Source organism: Danio aesculapii, chromosome 10, assembly GCF_903798145.1.
Source record: "Danio aesculapii chromosome 10, fDanAes4.1, whole genome shotgun sequence".
Taxonomy (NCBI): domain Eukaryota; kingdom Metazoa; phylum Chordata; class Actinopteri; order Cypriniformes; family Danionidae; genus Danio; species Danio aesculapii.
The window spans coordinates 19,206,964-19,225,665 of record NC_079444.1 but is presented as its reverse complement, the minus strand read 5'-3'; the positions used below and the strand labels follow the sequence as shown (position 1 = coordinate 19,225,665).

The window sequence follows — 18,702 nt, the reverse complement described above, 5'->3', positions numbered from 1 at the left end:
ATTTTTAAAAGCACATTTCATAAAATATTCAACCAATTCTTTCAGTGTTTTCAGCTGTAATGCACTCTCCTGACCCCCTTTAGCGTATATGACGCAGTAACCGGAAAAAAAATGCTCTCCACCTTCACATACTGATCATAAATTCAGTGCCGCAGGGATCTGTCTATAATTTCCTTCCTTATGCAGAATCATCCGACACCTCTTTCATAACAGTTTTACCTCAGGAGTTGCATTAGATCATTTTCCAGACCAAACCCAGCTCCTCAGTCAAGTCCACTATAATTTGATTTTGCTAATGTACAACAAAAACAAAGAGATGCAGTTGTGTAAATAGAATTGTAAGATAGATTATCATCATCAACAATAAACAGTCTGCTCTGTCTATAAAAATAACATAGACTTTTTTGGCTATTAGTTCACCAAAATGAAAATGTGCTCTTCATTTGCTGACCCTGGGGCAATCCGAGATGTAGGTGACTGTTTTTCAGTAGAGAATTAAACAAGATTTTCAGCTGAAACTGTGGTTATGATAAACTGCAAGTCAACATCTATCAGAGTTGTAAAAGTCGAAACATTTACAACCAAAATAAGATAAATATATATAATGAAACATTGAGTTATAATGATGTGAAACAATTGGTCTGAAATAAACAAACAAACCAACAACCAAAAAACACAACATATATTATAACCTTTAATCTAGGGTTGGGCGATGTCGACCAATTTGGCATTGTATGTCTAATGTGAAACATCATGATGAACGATGGCATCTATGAATTAATTATTTATGAATAATTAATTAATTCATAACAAATTAAATATTTGTAGCCTTCCGTTTCAACTACCTGACCCGCATGGTCTTTGTTTTACCCATAACTAAATCATAAATAAATAAAGATAAGTTACACACAAACTACTACCTGTCAATCACTTTTTCTGCAGGACTCTGGCATGAATAGGCTGAGTGATCTGTGTCGTTATAATGGCGACGACAAACTTGGTTGGTAAAAAAGGTGCACAACCAACAGCAACCAACCAACAGTATCTGAGGTTTTCACCAAAATGAATAAATACAAGCATGAAAGCGAAAGATTTAAGCAGTGTACTGACGCTGTGACATGTTACCTGATAGATTCAAAAGACAGACGAGTCGTTAGATTTCTGGAACCGTCTCTGGAACTGTTTTTCACCAGATTCGACCCCTATCATGAAACAGCTGAAAAGTAATCCACACAAAGGTAAGCGGTCAGCTGGTAAGCGCAAAAAGGGAACAGCGTCATACCGCCAGTAGCATTCGTGTTAAAGATGAAATGCAGCCATACATTCCTCTGGCTACATAATTTATGATCTCCAGAAATTTATATAGGGCTATGTTTTCAGAATGAGCTTATGTTGAAATTTTCCATTAAAGGGATCGTTCACCCAAAAATGAAAATTCTGTCATCATTTACTCACTCTAGACTTGTTCTTTTTTCTGTTAAACCAGCATAATCACATGGCAATTTGTGACTTTTTGATTTAGTTGCTAATTTGTACGAATCTGTACGATCTCAGTTGTACAATTTAGTATGATTTTCTTATCTGAACTCATGAATTCTAATGAATTAGCCACTAAACTGAGAAAAAATAAAATAATTACGTTTCTTTGTGAGGTCAGGCTGGTTGAACACAAATGAAGAAATTTTGAAAAATTTCAAGAACCAGTAACCATTGACCCCCATATATTTGTTTTTCCTACTATGGATGTCAGTTGTTACAGGTTTCCGACATTCTTTAAAATAGGTTGTAGCATTAAGGTTGTTGCACACTAAATGCAAAAATTTCATCCATAAACTTTGCATGTTAAAAAATATATTCGACCTCACGTTGTGTGAATCGTATTGACACTGCCTCCAAAACTTTCATCCATTCAGATATCCTGAAATAAGCTTTGCATTTCAGGATAATCGTAGTGCAGCTCTTTGATAAGGAGAACTCTTCTTCCTCTCTATGTAGCAACCCAGGCTCATTCTGAAAACATAGTCCCGCGGACGTTTCTGGAGACCGCGTAATACGTCCCGGGAGGTACGTATTTTTGCAGTTTTTTTTTTCGCAAGTCCGCGAGAGGCCGCTGTGTGCGCTTTTTCGCTTCTCAAATGTCTCGCGCGAGTGCCGTTCGCACCCACGCCCATGCTGTTCTCGTGTAAACCCACCAGAGGCCGCTGTCCAACAACCGTCTGTCCAACTGGCTAAATGGTTGACTGGGCAACCGGCCAATCGGCCAATCACCCTCCTCCTTCCCTGAACCCAACCAATTTTACCGATTGATTTTTCATAATGGATTAATTAATACGTTTTCGTGACGAATTATTCACATATGAATACAAATAAAATGTATACGAAAATTGCTGACGTCAGTGTGCAAAGACCTTAAGTCTCAAATGAAGTTGATGAAAATGTTACTTTTTTCTTGTTCTTTTTACCCCCTTCCTCTTTTGTGTCCAGCAGAAGATAACCATTTTTAATTTTTGGATGAACTATCCCTTTTACTTTCTATGAATCACCAAGACCCACAGTTTGAGCTAAAACGGTTCTTGTTCTTCTAATGAAAATAATCACCTTGGGTGGCCTGAGGGCGAGTAAATCAGCAGCCAATTTTCGTTTTAGTAAAAGGTTAAGTATTAAAATAACATTTGCTGTGCTTCTGGGAATTATCGGCATGGAATTATTATGCAGTGGAGCTCAAACGTGCAAATTTTCAAAGTGTTAAGCTTGTAGCTGTGATGGTTTGATCACACACATCCAGCACTCTTTCCCCGAGTCTTTCCTCGTGCATGTATGAACAAAATTGTGTCGTCTATTAGGATGAACTTGAAGAGGATCACGATTGAAAATTCAGATTTTCAAATATTGAAAACCTAAAACACTTTGTCAGATTATAAGGCAACCTCTAAAGTGTAAAAGTGAAAGATGTTAAGGTATACAGCACATTCTTTGTTTTTTTGCAACGTGTTCCTTTTTAATGCACTAGGAACAGCATTTTTATCGCTGAATGTTTAAGTGGGTGGGTGAGAAACGAGAGAAAGATTAGTGTGTGTGAGTGTGTATGTGTGTGTGTGTGACAGAGGGAAAGCCAGTGGGGGAGTAATTCCACTTCGCATGACACACACAATGAATCTGATGACACACTGTGACTGAGGAAAAGCTCTGAAAGCGAAAACTATTATATGCAAACTACACACACACTCTACTTTCGCGATTTTTAAACATAAAACATTGAGATCTTTGGGATCTCAAGTCAATTGGCAGTAAAATTAGTTTCATTTTTTTTTAAATTCCGAGATTACCATCTATTGTATTGTTTTATTTGGAACAGTGGCGGTGCAATAAAGGCAAAATGTCTCCATCCTCTGGCGGTAAATGCATATTGCACATATATATAAGCTGCACCTGTAGTTTATTTAGCTATAAGTATTAGTTAATGGTTTGTTAACAACGAGAATAGGCTAGTACCTTAAAATAAAATGTGTCTAATATTATTATAGTTATAAATGAATAAAAACATATAAATAAATAATTTATCCCAACTATAGGCTAAATACTAAATAAGAAATAAATCATTGAATTAAGATAAAAACAAGACTATAATACACTGTAAAAATGGCAAGGTTCCACACAATTCATCCATGTTATTCCAACGCAAATTGATTTAGCTAGCTTAACACTTTTAACAAATTTATGTGGATTGAAGATAAAAAAAATAAGTTTTTCAATGAAATCTCAAGAATTGTTGTTTCAGCTCATTTTAAATAAGTAGTTTGAACAAGCAAAAAAAAATTTTTTTGAGTGTATATAATTATAATACACATACTTTCATACAATGTATATTTTATAATATCATACACATACGCTAATAAGCAGGATATTAATAGTTTATTGAGCTAAAATGTCTGTCTAATTAGTGAAACGTCCCTCAAATTAAGTGCGACAAGGATTAATAACCAAAACTATATAAATAAATTATTTATCCCAAATAAAGGCCTATATGCATGGAGGACAAAACCTGCAAAACAATAAATATGCAAATATATAAATAAACGAGTAAATAAATCCATAAATTTCTGCATAAACAAAATAATAAATAAATATGCAAACAAATAAATGTACATAAAAATTCACTAATTTCTGCATAAATAAATAAACACATAAAAACTAATAGTGCAGGCAGGTAAATAATTAAACAATAGCATTTTGATTTTTATATAAATTTATTTATTTATTTGCATATTTATTTATTTACTGTTTTATTTATGCAGGAATTTATGGATTTATTTACTCATTTATTTATATATTTGTGTATTTATTTATTTATTGTTTAAATGCAAATAAATAAATCCACAAATTCCTGCATAAATTAAACAATAAATAAATAAATACACAAACAAATAGATAAGTAAATAAACCCCTAAATTCCTACATAAATTAAACAATAAATATTTACACAAATAAATGAATAAGTAAATAAATACATAAATTCCTGCATAAATTTAACAATAAATAAATAAATACACAAATAAATAAATAAGTAAATAAACCCCTAAATTCCTGCATAAATTAAACAATAAATATATACACAAATAAATGAATAAGTAAATAAATCCATAAATTCCTGCATAAATTAAACAATAAATAAATAAATTCACACAAATAAATGAATTAGTAAATAAATCTATAAATTCCTGCATAAATAAAACAATTAATAATTAAATATGCAAATATAAATAAAAACACAAATTCCAGCATAAATAAATACTATTCCCCAACATTCTTGTAATTTATTTAATTATTAATCTGCCCGCACTATTATTTATTTATGTATTTATTTATGCAGGAATTTGTAGATTAATATTTTATTATTTGCGTATTTATTTATTTATTGTTTTATTTATTTAAGAAGGTCGAGCCTTGGCTGGGTCAGTTGGCATTACTGTGTGGAGTTTGCATTTTCTCCCAGTGCTGGTGTGGGTTTCCTCCGTGTGCTCTGGTTTCCCCTAGTCCTTAAACATGTGGTATAAGTATAAGGTAAATTGTCCGTAGTGTATGTGTGTGAATGAGTGTGTATGGATGTTTCCCACTGATGGGTTGCAGCTGGAAGGGCATCCGCTGCGTAAAACATATGCTGGATAAGTTGGCGGCCAAAGCCAAAAAGAAATGAATGAATGGATTTATTTATTTGTTCATTTTTTATTTATTTATTTATTGTTTTATTTATGCATTTGTGGATTTATTTATTCATTCCTTTATTTGTTTGCGTACTTATTTATTTATTGTTTTTGCAGGTTACGTCCTCCATATATATGTTCTAAATAATGAACAAATAATTAAATTGATAGATAAAACAAGACTAAAACGTTATGTTTATAATTTATAATATATACAGGTTTATTATCCAATAAAAAACAATTCCCAAATACATATCATACATAAATATCAGTAGACATATTGTAAAATTAATAAACAGATGAATCAATAAATAAAAATAATCTATTCTGGGGAAAAAATGATTATGATGATAATAAACAATAATAATATTATATTGATTGAAAACGAACATATAAACAACAAACAAACAAATAAATAAATACGATTAAATGATTATAAAATTATACAGTTACACGTTTAAATAAAAAGATTTTGTTGTTTACACAAGAAACTATATATAGATACCCTTTCCTTTTAGGATGGACGTTTCATGATGATGATGATTGTACTGTAGCTCATCGGGTCCATGGCATCTGAAAGACTAGAAAACTTCTCGAACAAAAAAAAAAAAAAATAATAAATATATATATATATATATATATATATACCTAACTAACTAACCTAACTAACTAACCTAACTAATACCTAACTAAACAACGCAAGCTCTCTTGCGGAAATAAACCCTCGTGTTTGTCTCCCTCTGGTGGGTGCATAGTGCAGTTAACGACACGCATGCGCATTGTAGCTGTAGATATGGTGGGCGGAGTGGATGCGAGGATGTTGAGTTTGTGACGATAAGCAACGGGAATGAGAAAAAAAATGACGAAATAACTGTGATCGAGGACAAGTAGCGGTCGCCAGTTCGTACGGTACTGCGCAAAAGGGCCTGTAAGTCTTGTCGCATTAAAACTGTACGACTGAAACGACATAATTAAATGAATGAAATATTTGTGAATATTTTGCAACTGTAAGAATGCTCGATATGGCTTATTCTATTACAGTGTGTTGTTGCACCCTAGCGCGCAATAGCGAATGCTGTATCAGTTTCAGTCAGAGTCACATTAATAGTGTTTGCATAGTAGCATCGTTGAATGGGGTCGCGGAATTTGAACATCACAATAAACATTGACATGAAGGCTTGCTATCACTATAAACAAACATAGAAAACATGGTTTGCATGTAATATCAGGACGATAGATCTCAGACGTTTGAAGCTGAATAGGCTTGTCGTTTATCTCTTTTGCCAGACTTCCTATGAGATCCTGTGACTGCGTTACAGGGTTTTCTAAAAGCATACTGAAAAATAGAGCAATAGAAACTGTGCCTCGAGGTTATAAGGTCTCAAGCTTCAGCAATGAAATACGCAGTTAAATTAATGGAGCTGTCAACACTCTCAAGTATGGACAATTATTTCCATAACTATGAAATAACTATGTCAGATAATTGAATGAGGAAATTTATTGAAATATTAAAGTACCCTGAACCTCACAGTTATCTATAGTTTTACAACTACAAAAAACTTAAATGTTTAAAGCCAAGGTAATCATAAAATAAGCATGGGTTTTCTAGTAATACGTGATCAATGAATGACCTATTACTATAATAAAGCCATTTGTTTTCATAAGGGGATGGCTATTATATGGCTATTATATTTACCATTAATGCTGAATAGTAGAATACATATACAGTAATAAAAATGTTTAAAGAAATGGGAGGTTATAACCTAACTATGCCCAAACTAGGGTTCGCTGGCCAAAGTTGGCCAATGGTAACCTTTAATGGTAAGCCATTTTATGATGAGCCATCCCATCTGAGAAGAGAGGGAGAAGGATGGGATTCCTTTTGAGTATGTCAAATGTAACCCTTTGTTTGTTTTATTGTTTAAAGGCGAACTGAAATGAAATGTTTCAATGCAATGGTGTAAATTAATCAGATTTTTTAAAAAATGTACATACTGTCACCAGCCAATGCAGAGACTTTGCCGAGGAAGTCAAGTCAAAGGCAGATTCTGCTTGACTAGTGTATTCAGCATTGAACTTTACTGTGTTATGAATGTGATTGTTTATGTTTTTATTGCAATAAGTTATTATTTAAAAAAGTTATACTGCATTAGTTAATACCATTGTACATAATGTTTTATATTTATTTTGAAATATTCTTAAATAAATTCCGAAATTACCCATGACAACTTTAATGTAATGTAGTTTGGTGTATTTACCTTCGACCCACAGCTCTCAATGATATTTGGTTTTTGGGCCTTCATACGAAAAATTTGTGCACCCCTGACCTAAACAGACTAAACATGTTGGTTCATGAAGTTTTTAAATCTAGAGCAAAATCTCTCCTTTATAATCATCGAAACTGTGAAATTAATCGTTTTGTAACATGCAATAGTTTTTAGTCCTTTGTATCTCTTTTATTGTTTCTGCATTTATTTTGACTGATTGATATATCCATATTTATTTTTACAGTATATTTTTTGTTTTCTGTTTCTGATTCTGTTTATATATAAGTTAACTGTTTTACTTTGCTCTTTTTTCTTTCTTTAAACATACATCTTAATCTTACATTATTTTCTCAACCATTTAGAAACTCAAAACTTTTTGGGTGAGCAGAGAAATCTCAGGTTTGGAAATCTTGTTTCATGTTCTGAAGATGAACAAAAGTACAAAGATGAGTAAACTATGTTACCATGTTCATTTTGAGGTAAAATAACCCTTTAATATGGTTAAACAGCAAAATAAATGGCGTTGAAAACAGTGTGAGTGAGTTCAAAAATAAAGCATGGCCATTACCACAAAATACTATGATTTGCCGCAGTCAATTAATTGATTAATCTTTAACCTTAATAATGCTAGATGGGATTGCTTCACATTGTTATTGTCTTCAAAACTCAAGCACTGTTACCTGTTAATCAAAAGGGTGTTTGGATTTAAAAAAACAATAAATGATTGATCTTTTAATAGAACTATTTAATGATTAAATGCAATGACTAATAGACGGTGTGTGCATCCATGTTAGCAAACAGATGAAGAGTTGAAAGTCCAAATTGTAGTTTCAGTGCAGCTTAGGGCTATAAACAAGAGAATGAATAAAGGGTCAGATCTAGTGAAACAATTGGTCATTTTTAAAATAAAATGAAAAATGACATACTTTTTAAACGCAAATTCTAATCTTGCTCTAGCCCTGCGATGCGCGCCCATGACTTTTTGACATTAAGTTTTGCTTAAAGTCCCAGAGCTAGCGCAAGACTAGCTTTTATTTAAAAAAGAATATCAACTTCAGGTTTTAAGACTTGAACATTTTGGATGACACAGGCTGGCCTGTAGCCAGCCTGGTGAAAGGGGTGGTTCTTTTTTCTCAAAAAGTGGACCTTTTTGCAGTTATTCGCCTCATTTTTTTAATAATGAGATTTAAATACTGTATTTTAATAACATATTAGGCACCTTTTTTGCCTTGTTTGATGCACCAAAACATTTCCTTAAAGATTTTGAAAAAAACAACAACTTTAAAATACTAATTTATTACATGATTTGTCATTAAGAAAAAAATAGGATTTGTTAATTTATTTTAAGTTAAAAACTGTAGCTTATGTTCATTTATTTAGGCAAATAACAAACTCTGCAGCACATTCAACTTTCCTTAGTTAGAATTTGGCCATTTGAATAAAAAACAAACAAACAAATAAATAAATAAACAAAAATTAATGTAGAGATTCACAATTTTTCTAGATTTTTTTTCTTGTAAGAAAAGTTAAATTGACAATTCATGGATAACAATAGCCTGATTAGTATTAAAATTAACTTTAATATGGGCCGCCTTTGGTACTTCACACCTTTGTAATGATCATGTTTTGTTTCATGACTAAGGTCCAAGATTTAGATTAAAAGTTACTTGTAAAATGTTTTCTCTATTTAACAACAATACAGAAGGTCAGTAGTGAAAGATGAGTTCGCTTTCGTCAGATTGCAGGCTATGTTTTCTTTCACAAATATTGAACTCAAAAATAATTGTTTCCATTGGCCAGAACTAATAAGCTGAAGTCATGACAGCCAACAGAGGAATCCAATTGGTCTTAAAGCATTCTTCGATGGGTTATTTTCACAATTTATGCTCAAAATAGGACAAATGAGCTCATGTATGGGACAAATTCTGAACCTTTGTCAGTGGGGGGTGGATCTTTCGAACAACCCGAACCCCCCCTTGGCTACGGGCCTGACAGGAGTGAGGAGATTATATTTTCAAATCTTTTATTGAAAAGCTTGATTGATCAACCATCTTTAAGGTGTATCAGTTAGAAGGTTTATCAATAAATGAATTAATTGTCAATTAATCACTGGCATCCACAGTTCAAACTATGATCAACTTTCAGAACTGCAAAGAGACTCAACATCTATTGGAAATTAGTGATGCTTTACATTAGGGATAAAGTACATTCAGATGGTTGTTATCACAGAATAAAGCCAGACAGGTTTATCAGCAAAGTAGGTAGCTTATTACATGGCTACTTGCCACAAAAAGTTAAAATTGGGACACATTCTTCGGAGATGTGATAGTTGATTAATTTCTCAATTTAAAGAAAAGCTGACAGAAACAAATATGTTTTTCTTAAATGATGTTTTATTCAATAACAGAATTGTGCCAAACAGGCAAAAACAGCAGCATGACAGGCAAGCATATAATGAGATAGATGGGAAGGAAGCAATGAAGTACACATACTTTGTAACTGTACTTAACTGGATTTTTCTGGTATCAGTACTTTACTTCACTATTTATTTGTTTGACAACTTTTACTCATTACATTTTTGACACAAATATCTGTACTTTTTATTTCTTAACTTTTCGAAGCAGACTTATTACTTTTGTTTTAATGTGTTTGGTTTCTTGCCATTACACAGTTTGAATAACTTTTTGATTCAGTCAGTTTCCTTAATTGTGCAGAAATGCGCAGTTTTTATTTTGTAACCCATGTTGATCACGCACTGTGTATGGCAAGCCGTTTTGACATTTTAGCAATAACCTTGTTCTAGTATCTATTTTCATGTTACTAGTACTCATTTTTTTAGATATTAGTATCTTTTTCATTATCTTATTCATTAGATACTAGTACTTGTTCATTAGATACTAGTACTTGTTCATTAGATACTAGTGCTTGTTCATTAGATACTAGTGCTTATTCATTAGATACTAGTACTCGTTCATTAGATCCTAGTGCTTATTCATTAGATACTAATGTCTATTCTTTAGAGACTGGTGCTTTATAAAAAATACTAGTGCTTACTCATAAGACACTGGTTCTTTTTATTAGAAAGTAGTACTCATTCATTAGATGCTAGTACCTATCAAATAGATACTAGTACTTATGTATGATACTAGTACTTACTCATTAGATACTAGTACGAATTCATTAGATACCTGGATCTATTTAATAGGTACTGGTACTTATTCATTAGATACTAGTTCTTATTAAATAGATACTAGCTCTTATTTGTTAGATATTAGGAGTTTTAATAGTGGCTAGTAACTTTTTTGTTGTTACTACTAACAAATTTAAAACTTTTCCAATGATTTTTATGAGATCTGTCATGAGATATCAATTATTCCGATTTGACTAGTATGTATTCCAGCTGGGACTAGTACATATTTTATGTACTAGTAGATAATCATTAGGTACTAGTACTTATTAATTAGATAATAGTTCCTAAAAATTAGAGTACTAGTACAAATGTATTTGATGCTAGTCCTTATTCATTAGATACTAGTATATATTTAATAGATACTAGTACTTGTTTGAAATGTTACTAGTAAAAAACTTTATTTTACTAGTAAAATGTTTAATTGAACTCTACTCTTCTATTTGGACTAGTCATAAGATAAGACGAGTAAAAAAGCTAGTGAAATAGGAATTGTTACTAGTACTGCTGCCTTGTTTACACCAGGTAATAAGATGTGTTTTAGTCGATCGGATCATAAACAAGACACATTCCTGTTCAAATTTTAATCTTTTGTCCACCTCCATCCATGGTTTACATAATTATGGATGTGACTGTATTCATTTACCGTCAAGATGATTTGAAGTGCCCAGATGAGTGTGTGTTATTAGTTTCAAAGGATGTTATCTTGGAATCAATGTGACTAACCCAATCAGAATTAAGTATTCCATGCAACTGTGTAATAAATTAAGACTGTTTCTTACAGCATTGTGATGTTTGTTTTTTGTTTACAGATCATTTAAAGCCCATACAGCGGCCGCTCGTCCTGTGTGACCTCTTGTTTAGATCACTATGGGGAACACAAGCAGTGAGAGGGCAGGCATGGGCCAGGAAAAGGCCAACCGAAGGGACAGTCGAGGAACTAAGGAAGGAGATCGTCCAAAAATCCTAATGGACAGCCCTGAAGATGCTGATATTTTTCACGGGGAGGACATGAAGGTGTCTGTTGGATGGCATTTATTGGTTTGCTTGTGAAGAGATTTAATTGTGGTTTTGATGTGGTGATCATGTGTTTGGTTTCTGTTAGGCACCGTTGGAAAAGGAAGAATTCATTGAATGGAGACCCGACCTGGAGAGCAGCGAAAAGACTGACACTTTAGATCGACCCACTGTGTTTCGCTGGACAGGAGCTGGAAAGGAAGTGTATATTTCTGGGTCTTTTAATAATTGGACCAATAAGATTCCTCTGATTAGAAGGTACGTGAATGTTTATGGTAAACATTTCCGCTCATTTAAATGAAGAAAAATGTCAACATTTGATGAAAAATCTGATTTTTTTCAAAATTATCAGTATAAATTGATGAAGATTTTGTCTTAAATGTCCACTGATCTTAGTTGTGTTCACTAATACTGGATGTGGATGTGTATGAAATGCTCTACACTTCACAATGCACTAAAATAAAGTAAAAATGTACAGTAAATTAGGTAAAATAAAATTACATAGAAACAAAAATTCTATCTATTTTCTAACAAGGCAAGACAAGGCAGGGAAAGTTTATTAATATAGCACATTTCATACACAGTGGCAATTCAAGTGCTTTACATAAACAAGAATAAAAGAGACAATAAAACAAACCATATAAACAAATAAACACTACAATTTATTTTTGTTATTTTTTACAATTGTCATTTTATACTCTACAGACATTTTATTTTAAATTGACAAGAAATATCATGAGTAGTTTGCAGAACAAAACTAAACAAAAACAAAAAACGGAACAAAAATTTGTTTGATGAATTAATTATTTGTAGCCTACCGTTTCAACTACCTGACCCGCATGGTCTTTGTTTTACCCATTACCAAATCATAAATAAATAAAGATAAGTTACACACAAACTACCACCTGTCAATCACTTTTTCTGCAGGACTCTGGCATGAATAGGCCGAGTGATCTGTGTCGTTATAATGGCGTTGACAAACTTGGTTGGTAAAAAAGGTGCACAACCAACAGCAACCAACCAACAGTATCTGAGGTTTTCGCCAAAATTAATAAATACAAGCGTGACAGCGAAGAATTGAAGCAGTGTACTGACGCTGTGACACGTTACCTGATAGATTCAAAAGACTGAAGAGTCGTTATATAGAGACAACATGAATTAAATATCATGTTTAACAACTATAGTGAGACGCGATCCAGCAGTACATCCTTGATAAATTGTCCAACGTGCACTACTCTCTGGGGTTTTGTGCTCAAAGCGCATGACATTGTGTGTGTGTGTGTGTGTATGGTCATGGGATGTGCATTTTCAGCAGTATAAGTGTGGATGGAGGGCTCTTCAGAAATGATAGATGAAACGCCAGTGTGTATGTGGATCGTTTTCGTTCTAAAATGCCATTTTAAAACTAAGATGTAGGAGTGTAAACGGGGCCTAAATGTGTGTTTTTTGCGAGCGGGTTTGTGACAGAGGTGGGGCAGAGGATTGCGATGCCGGCTCAGCATCATTATGTCTATTGGCCATTGGCGATGGACGATGTCATCGTCTATCGACCCAACCCTAATAATTATATTTATGGCTGTTGTTTCAGCGTATGGAGTTGTGTTTATGGTTGTGAAATTTTGTGTTGACTTCAAGGCTTTTTTTTTTTTACTGTTTTCTTTTTTTTCTAACAAGATCTGGCAACATTAATCACCCCAATATACCCAGTACACTATAAAAATGGTTTTCATACTTTCTCTTTTTTCTAGTCCAGATATCTTAAGATTTTTAAATAGGGATGTGACGATTCACCACGATATGATGTGATTTACGATACTAATCCTAAACTAGCCCTTTCATTCTTTTCTTAAATGCTGCACACTTTTTGCAAAATAATACTTTTTCTGCCATAACCAAATTGCTATTTTAAAAACAAATAAATTCCAAAAAAAGGACAATAATACAAACTAAAGAAGACTCATTAATACAAACCAGGGGTCACTTGTTCAGGTGTGTTTGATTAGGGTTGGAGCAAAAATCTGCAGGACACCGGCCCACCAGGAACAAGTTTGGTGACCCCTGATATAAACAAAGAAATACTGTGACTGTGCTGCAATTTTACATATTTAAAAAACAAAAATCAGCATATCTCTGTTTTCAGGCATAAGCTGAGGTCTTTGCACATTTACAATGTCCCCTGCTGAAAAAACTCTTACTGGGGACTGAGATGGCTGGTGTGAAGAGGAAAGCCTTTCCTAAACCAGAGAGCAGTGTGTACAGAGGTGGTCAATAGATCCACTTCTGGTCCAGGCAACTGGCCACTGGCATAGAAAGCGGATTATAATATTACTAATTATATAGTAGGATAGAGACTTGAGTTGAACAGTGATATAAAGTTGAATAATTAATATTACTTGTATAATTAATTAGTATAAGTATCAGCGTGAAGTATGAGCTTAAGAAGAGATAATCTAAAACATTTCTAAATATTGAATGATAATAAGCAAATTATTACAATATGCATAAACAAATTTGACAAGTAGAGGGTAAAATAATCTAATACCGACTTCTGTAACAGAACAACTTTATTTTCCAGTCTGAAAAACATCTTCACACTTTTGCTATGAAAACACTGATGCATCGTGTGATCTCTGTAGCACTCGTCTGGGCAAGCAGAGCTGCAAATCATCTGGTCTGCGTGGTTTTGGCTTATTAATATTTTTTTTCGTATAGACATCTGTTATAGTTGTTCTTCACTGTTCTGGAGGTTTATGTGCATAATATTCGTTGTTCTGTTAGCGTAAGTAAACATCTTTTCACAGTATTTACACAGAGTTTGTTTTGTCTGGCGCACTTCACTGCTGTCATTTTACTCTGCCGCTCCACCTCTTGCTCGCCGCTGATGTGCAGGTAAAGCGAGCTTGCGCCTGTAAACACAGCACTCCCTCTGTTCAAAAATATATTGCGATTCGTTACATTTTTCTACCAGTTTGAATCGTCACATATTTGAAACAATTTTCAACTGGTTCACGGTGAATCATTAAATCCCTATTCTTAAATCAAGAAGCATTTTCTAAACAAGCAAAAATATGTGAAAAATAAGTGAGTTTTTCCTTAAACAAGCAAAATAATCTTATTTTAAAGTAAGAACTAGATTATGTTGCTACCCTATTGGGAGATTATTTAGCTTGTTTTAAGAAAAAAACTCTGAAAGCAATTTCTGAAAGCAAAACTATATTTTTTGCTTGGATTGAAGAACTTTTAGTTATTTGGGCAAGAAACAAGGCAGAAACTCTTTGTACTTTGTACAAAATTAAGGAACGAACAGGTGCAGTGTGTACAACACATGCCCTAAGATACACATCAAATCCAGTTCATTTGACTCATTTGAATCATTAGATTTTTTTCTTCTGCTTTCTTTAATAGTCAAAATAATTTTGTGGCGATTGTGGATTTACCTGAGGGTGAGCATCAGTATAAATTCTACGTGGATGGACTGTGGACACACGACCCAACAGAGGTGACTGAGACCTCAATCATAATCACCATCAACATTACTTCTAGTAAACCATCATAACATTGAACATCTTCTCCTCAGCCTGTGGTGACCAACCAGCTTGGCACGGTCAACAACATCATCCAGGTGAAGAAGACAGACTTCGAAGTGTTCGATGCACTCATGGTGGATTCGCAGAAATGCTCTGATATGTCTGGTATGAGCATAATATCTGCTCAATTTCGCCTTAAATCTGCTTCATAACACGGCGATATGCAGGAATGGTTTTGAACATGATCAATCATGAGTTGTCTTGACTGATTTCAGATCTGTCCAGCTCTCCTCCAGGCCCGTACCATCAGGACGCTTACACACCCAAACAGGAGGAGAAATTTAAATCTCCACCCATTCTGCCCCCTCACCTCCTTCAGGTCATCCTCAATAAGGACACAGGCATCTCTGTGAGTATCTACAAAAAAACGATGTGCATTAGTGCTGTCAGTAGAACAATTATTATTTTAATTCTCTAATAAGTTCGATTTGATTTGGCCTATGACCTTTTGTATATAAAATGCAGATGGAATTGTAGAATTCATTCATAAAAATTCAATTTACGGCAAAATATTGGATGTCGTTTGTTTAATTTAAAGTAATTGTGAATGGAATATATTACTATTTTCTTTTTGTAAAGGAATTAATAATCATGTTGATGAATACTGTAGTCAAATGCATTCAAGAGCTCTATAACTGAACAGTGATTTTTCGGCTACTGAAAAAGATTGGCTGAAAATCATGCTCATTTTCATCTTAAAGAGAAAAACTCTTCCTCCAGCTATAGTCACTGCATGGCTTTCACACCTGATGCGGAAAATGCTGCGCTATGAAATATATGTTCTACAGCTCGATGTTTAATGTCAACAAACTGTGTTTATTTTATTGGATTGTGCTTTATAAATCTAGTACAATTAAAGTTTTTGAGTTAAGTTTTAAAAGTCTCACAAAATTACTTTACATACAAAATAGTCTGTAAATACTCCAGAGCATTTTTTGATTTCGGATTCAGCCAAGTGCATCCAGAATGTTCAGTTTCATTCCAGAATTTTAATTTCAGTGTAACCCTATCTAAACCTTAAGAATCCATGATTTTCTGAACATTTCTTTAAATATATTCTACGTTTATCTGGGTCAAAATTGCATTGCATTTTGTACATACAACATGGACAAATGCCATTGGTGTGCTAGTCACTTTTTAAAAGGATTTTCTTGCTCATGTTTTGCTTACTTTACATTAGGTGAAAAAGTCACAGAGCTTGTCAAAAAAAATGTTTAGGCCCATTTTACAATAAAATAGCCCATACACACAGATTGAAACCCATATTTTTTAAAATGAGTAGTAGATTAAGTCATTTTAATTTTACACTAAGAGCACACTGCTCCGTTTACACTACTACATCTTAGTTTTAAACTTAAATGTAAGGTCAAAATAAGCTGTCAGTCAAATAATTTCATGCTAATAGACATTGGTTCTTGTTTTCCACCAGTGTGATCCAGCTTTGCTCCCTGAGCCCAATCACGTCATGCTCAATCACCTGTACGCTCTGTCCATTAAGGTAAGAAGGCATCTTATAGAGCTCTCTCAGAGGAAGTCATGTTGTTCCAAAACCTGTTCTGATGACTTCCTGTATCTCTGGCTTTCTGACAGGATGGCGTCATGGTTCTCAGCGCCACCCATCGCTATAAGAAGAAATATGTCACAACCCTGCTTTACAAGCCAATCTGAGAAACAGCACTTCTGTCTACTTTGTTAATATAGTAGGTATTGATGTAAATAGGGATGTACAGAGATGCACTTTAGAGAAATAAAAATCAGAGCAGAATGATAGAAATAGCGTAGAGGTACAGGACATATCTGTTTTTATTTAGTTTTAGTCTGGCAAACTTTTTTGATACACATTTATCAGTGGGATTGGGACAAATTGACAGAATCTGAACCAGCGGAGGTGGTTTTTGAATGTGAAAAATCCCAGCAGGCACACAGCATCATAAGACGTTAATATTAGGTTAGATTTAGGTCATCAAGTGACCAAAATTCAATATCTAGTCAGTGTCTAAGTACCACGTTATTTTGATGTTACGTTGATATTTGGTTGATTTTAGGTTGTGTTGGAAAATGATCAAAATCCAACGTCTGACAGATGTCATAGTGATAACGTCCAGACAACGTCAAGGTGTAATATGATTAGACATTTATATTTGGTTGATTTTAGGTTGTTTTTTGGTTGGACGTTGGACATTGACGTCAGCTTGACATTGGGTTCTGACGTCAACACGATTTTCATTTCCAAACAAAATCCAACGTCCTCATGATGTTGGTTTACGTTGGGGTACAACGTCAATATGACGTCATGTTGACATCCTGTGCCTGCAGGGATGAGAGTAAATAGGGCATAGCGATTATTTTTGTTTCATTTTGTGTTGAATTTTATGCTTGTGTAGATAGATATTAATATATTATTTTATTAAGTATTGCAGGACTTTTCTTGTTATTTAACAGAAAACAGTTTTGTTATCAGCAGATATACAGTATTTGGGGGCCAAATATAGTAAAAAATGTAGTTAAAGAAAACATGTTTCATTTAGGAAACCAAGTCAGTTTTTTTTAGTTACTTGAAAATAGTATAATTTTTTTATTTAATATTTGGATGTTCTGCAATATTATTCAATCAGAACCAAATACATATTGCAAACATGTTGACTTTTAATCTGTCATGCTCTCTGATATTAAATATCACTTTGAATAAATTATTCACCCAATTATAAATGTGTATTTTTTTAGGATGAAGATCTCTCGCTTTTTAAATCATAAATGCCTTTTATGCTTGGTTTTCAGCTTTACTATTTGAAATGAAAGCTTAATGTCCTAGTGTGTACATTACACAGTATAACATACTGAATAGTAGGTACTATACACTTAGTTTAAAACATGTATTATGTTAGTAGGAATATTTCTTTGTTTGGTTCATTGGTTTCACTTTATAAGACCTCAATTTATCATCAGGAGCCATTTGTATTTTGTTTGCTTTAGTATTAGTATGTTTTCCCCCCCAAAAGTTTTAGTAGTGACTGATTTTAATTTGACTCAACAAGGACCACAGTTTCAGCTAAAAATCTTCTCTAATGTTCAACTGAAGAATTAAAGTCACTTACATCTTGAATGACCTCGGGGTAAGTGAATTAAATCACTTGCAAATATTTGAAAATTTAGCTAATTTAAATTTTCCAGTGAACTATCTCTATTCTAAACTAAACTATTCTCTTTTAGAACTGTTAAAAATAGGTTTGAGACTTTAAAATTCATCAAAGCGTATTTTTTGTAAAGCATAATTTGTTTGCAGACGCCATATTTTATTTATATATGTGCTGAAATCTATTCATTGACTGACTTAACTGTCTTAATAATACTTAACTGGACACTCCACTTATATGATATGGAACTATACTCTCATTCTGGAGTAATACTCAAGGAACTTTGTTGATATACCATGGCTGCAGCAG

General features: G+C 33.3%; 1 protein-coding gene across 1 annotated transcript; it reads left to right on the top strand.

The window, feature by feature from the left end:
* The first annotated feature begins 6,006 nt into the window (after window positions 1-6,006).
* On the top strand, window positions 6,007-17,942 carry prkab1a (protein kinase, AMP-activated, beta 1 non-catalytic subunit, a). Its single transcript, XM_056467546.1, has 8 exons — window positions 6,007-6,129; window positions 11,468-11,672; window positions 11,761-11,930; window positions 15,078-15,171; window positions 15,250-15,364; window positions 15,475-15,608; window positions 16,689-16,757; window positions 16,850-17,942. Exons 2-8 carry the CDS (start codon window positions 11,526-11,528, stop codon window positions 16,925-16,927), a joined length of 807 nt encoding a protein of 268 aa, XP_056323521.1. The 5' UTR covers window positions 6,007-6,129; window positions 11,468-11,525; the 3' UTR covers window positions 16,928-17,942.
* The last annotated feature ends 760 nt before the right edge of the window (window positions 17,943-18,702 follow it).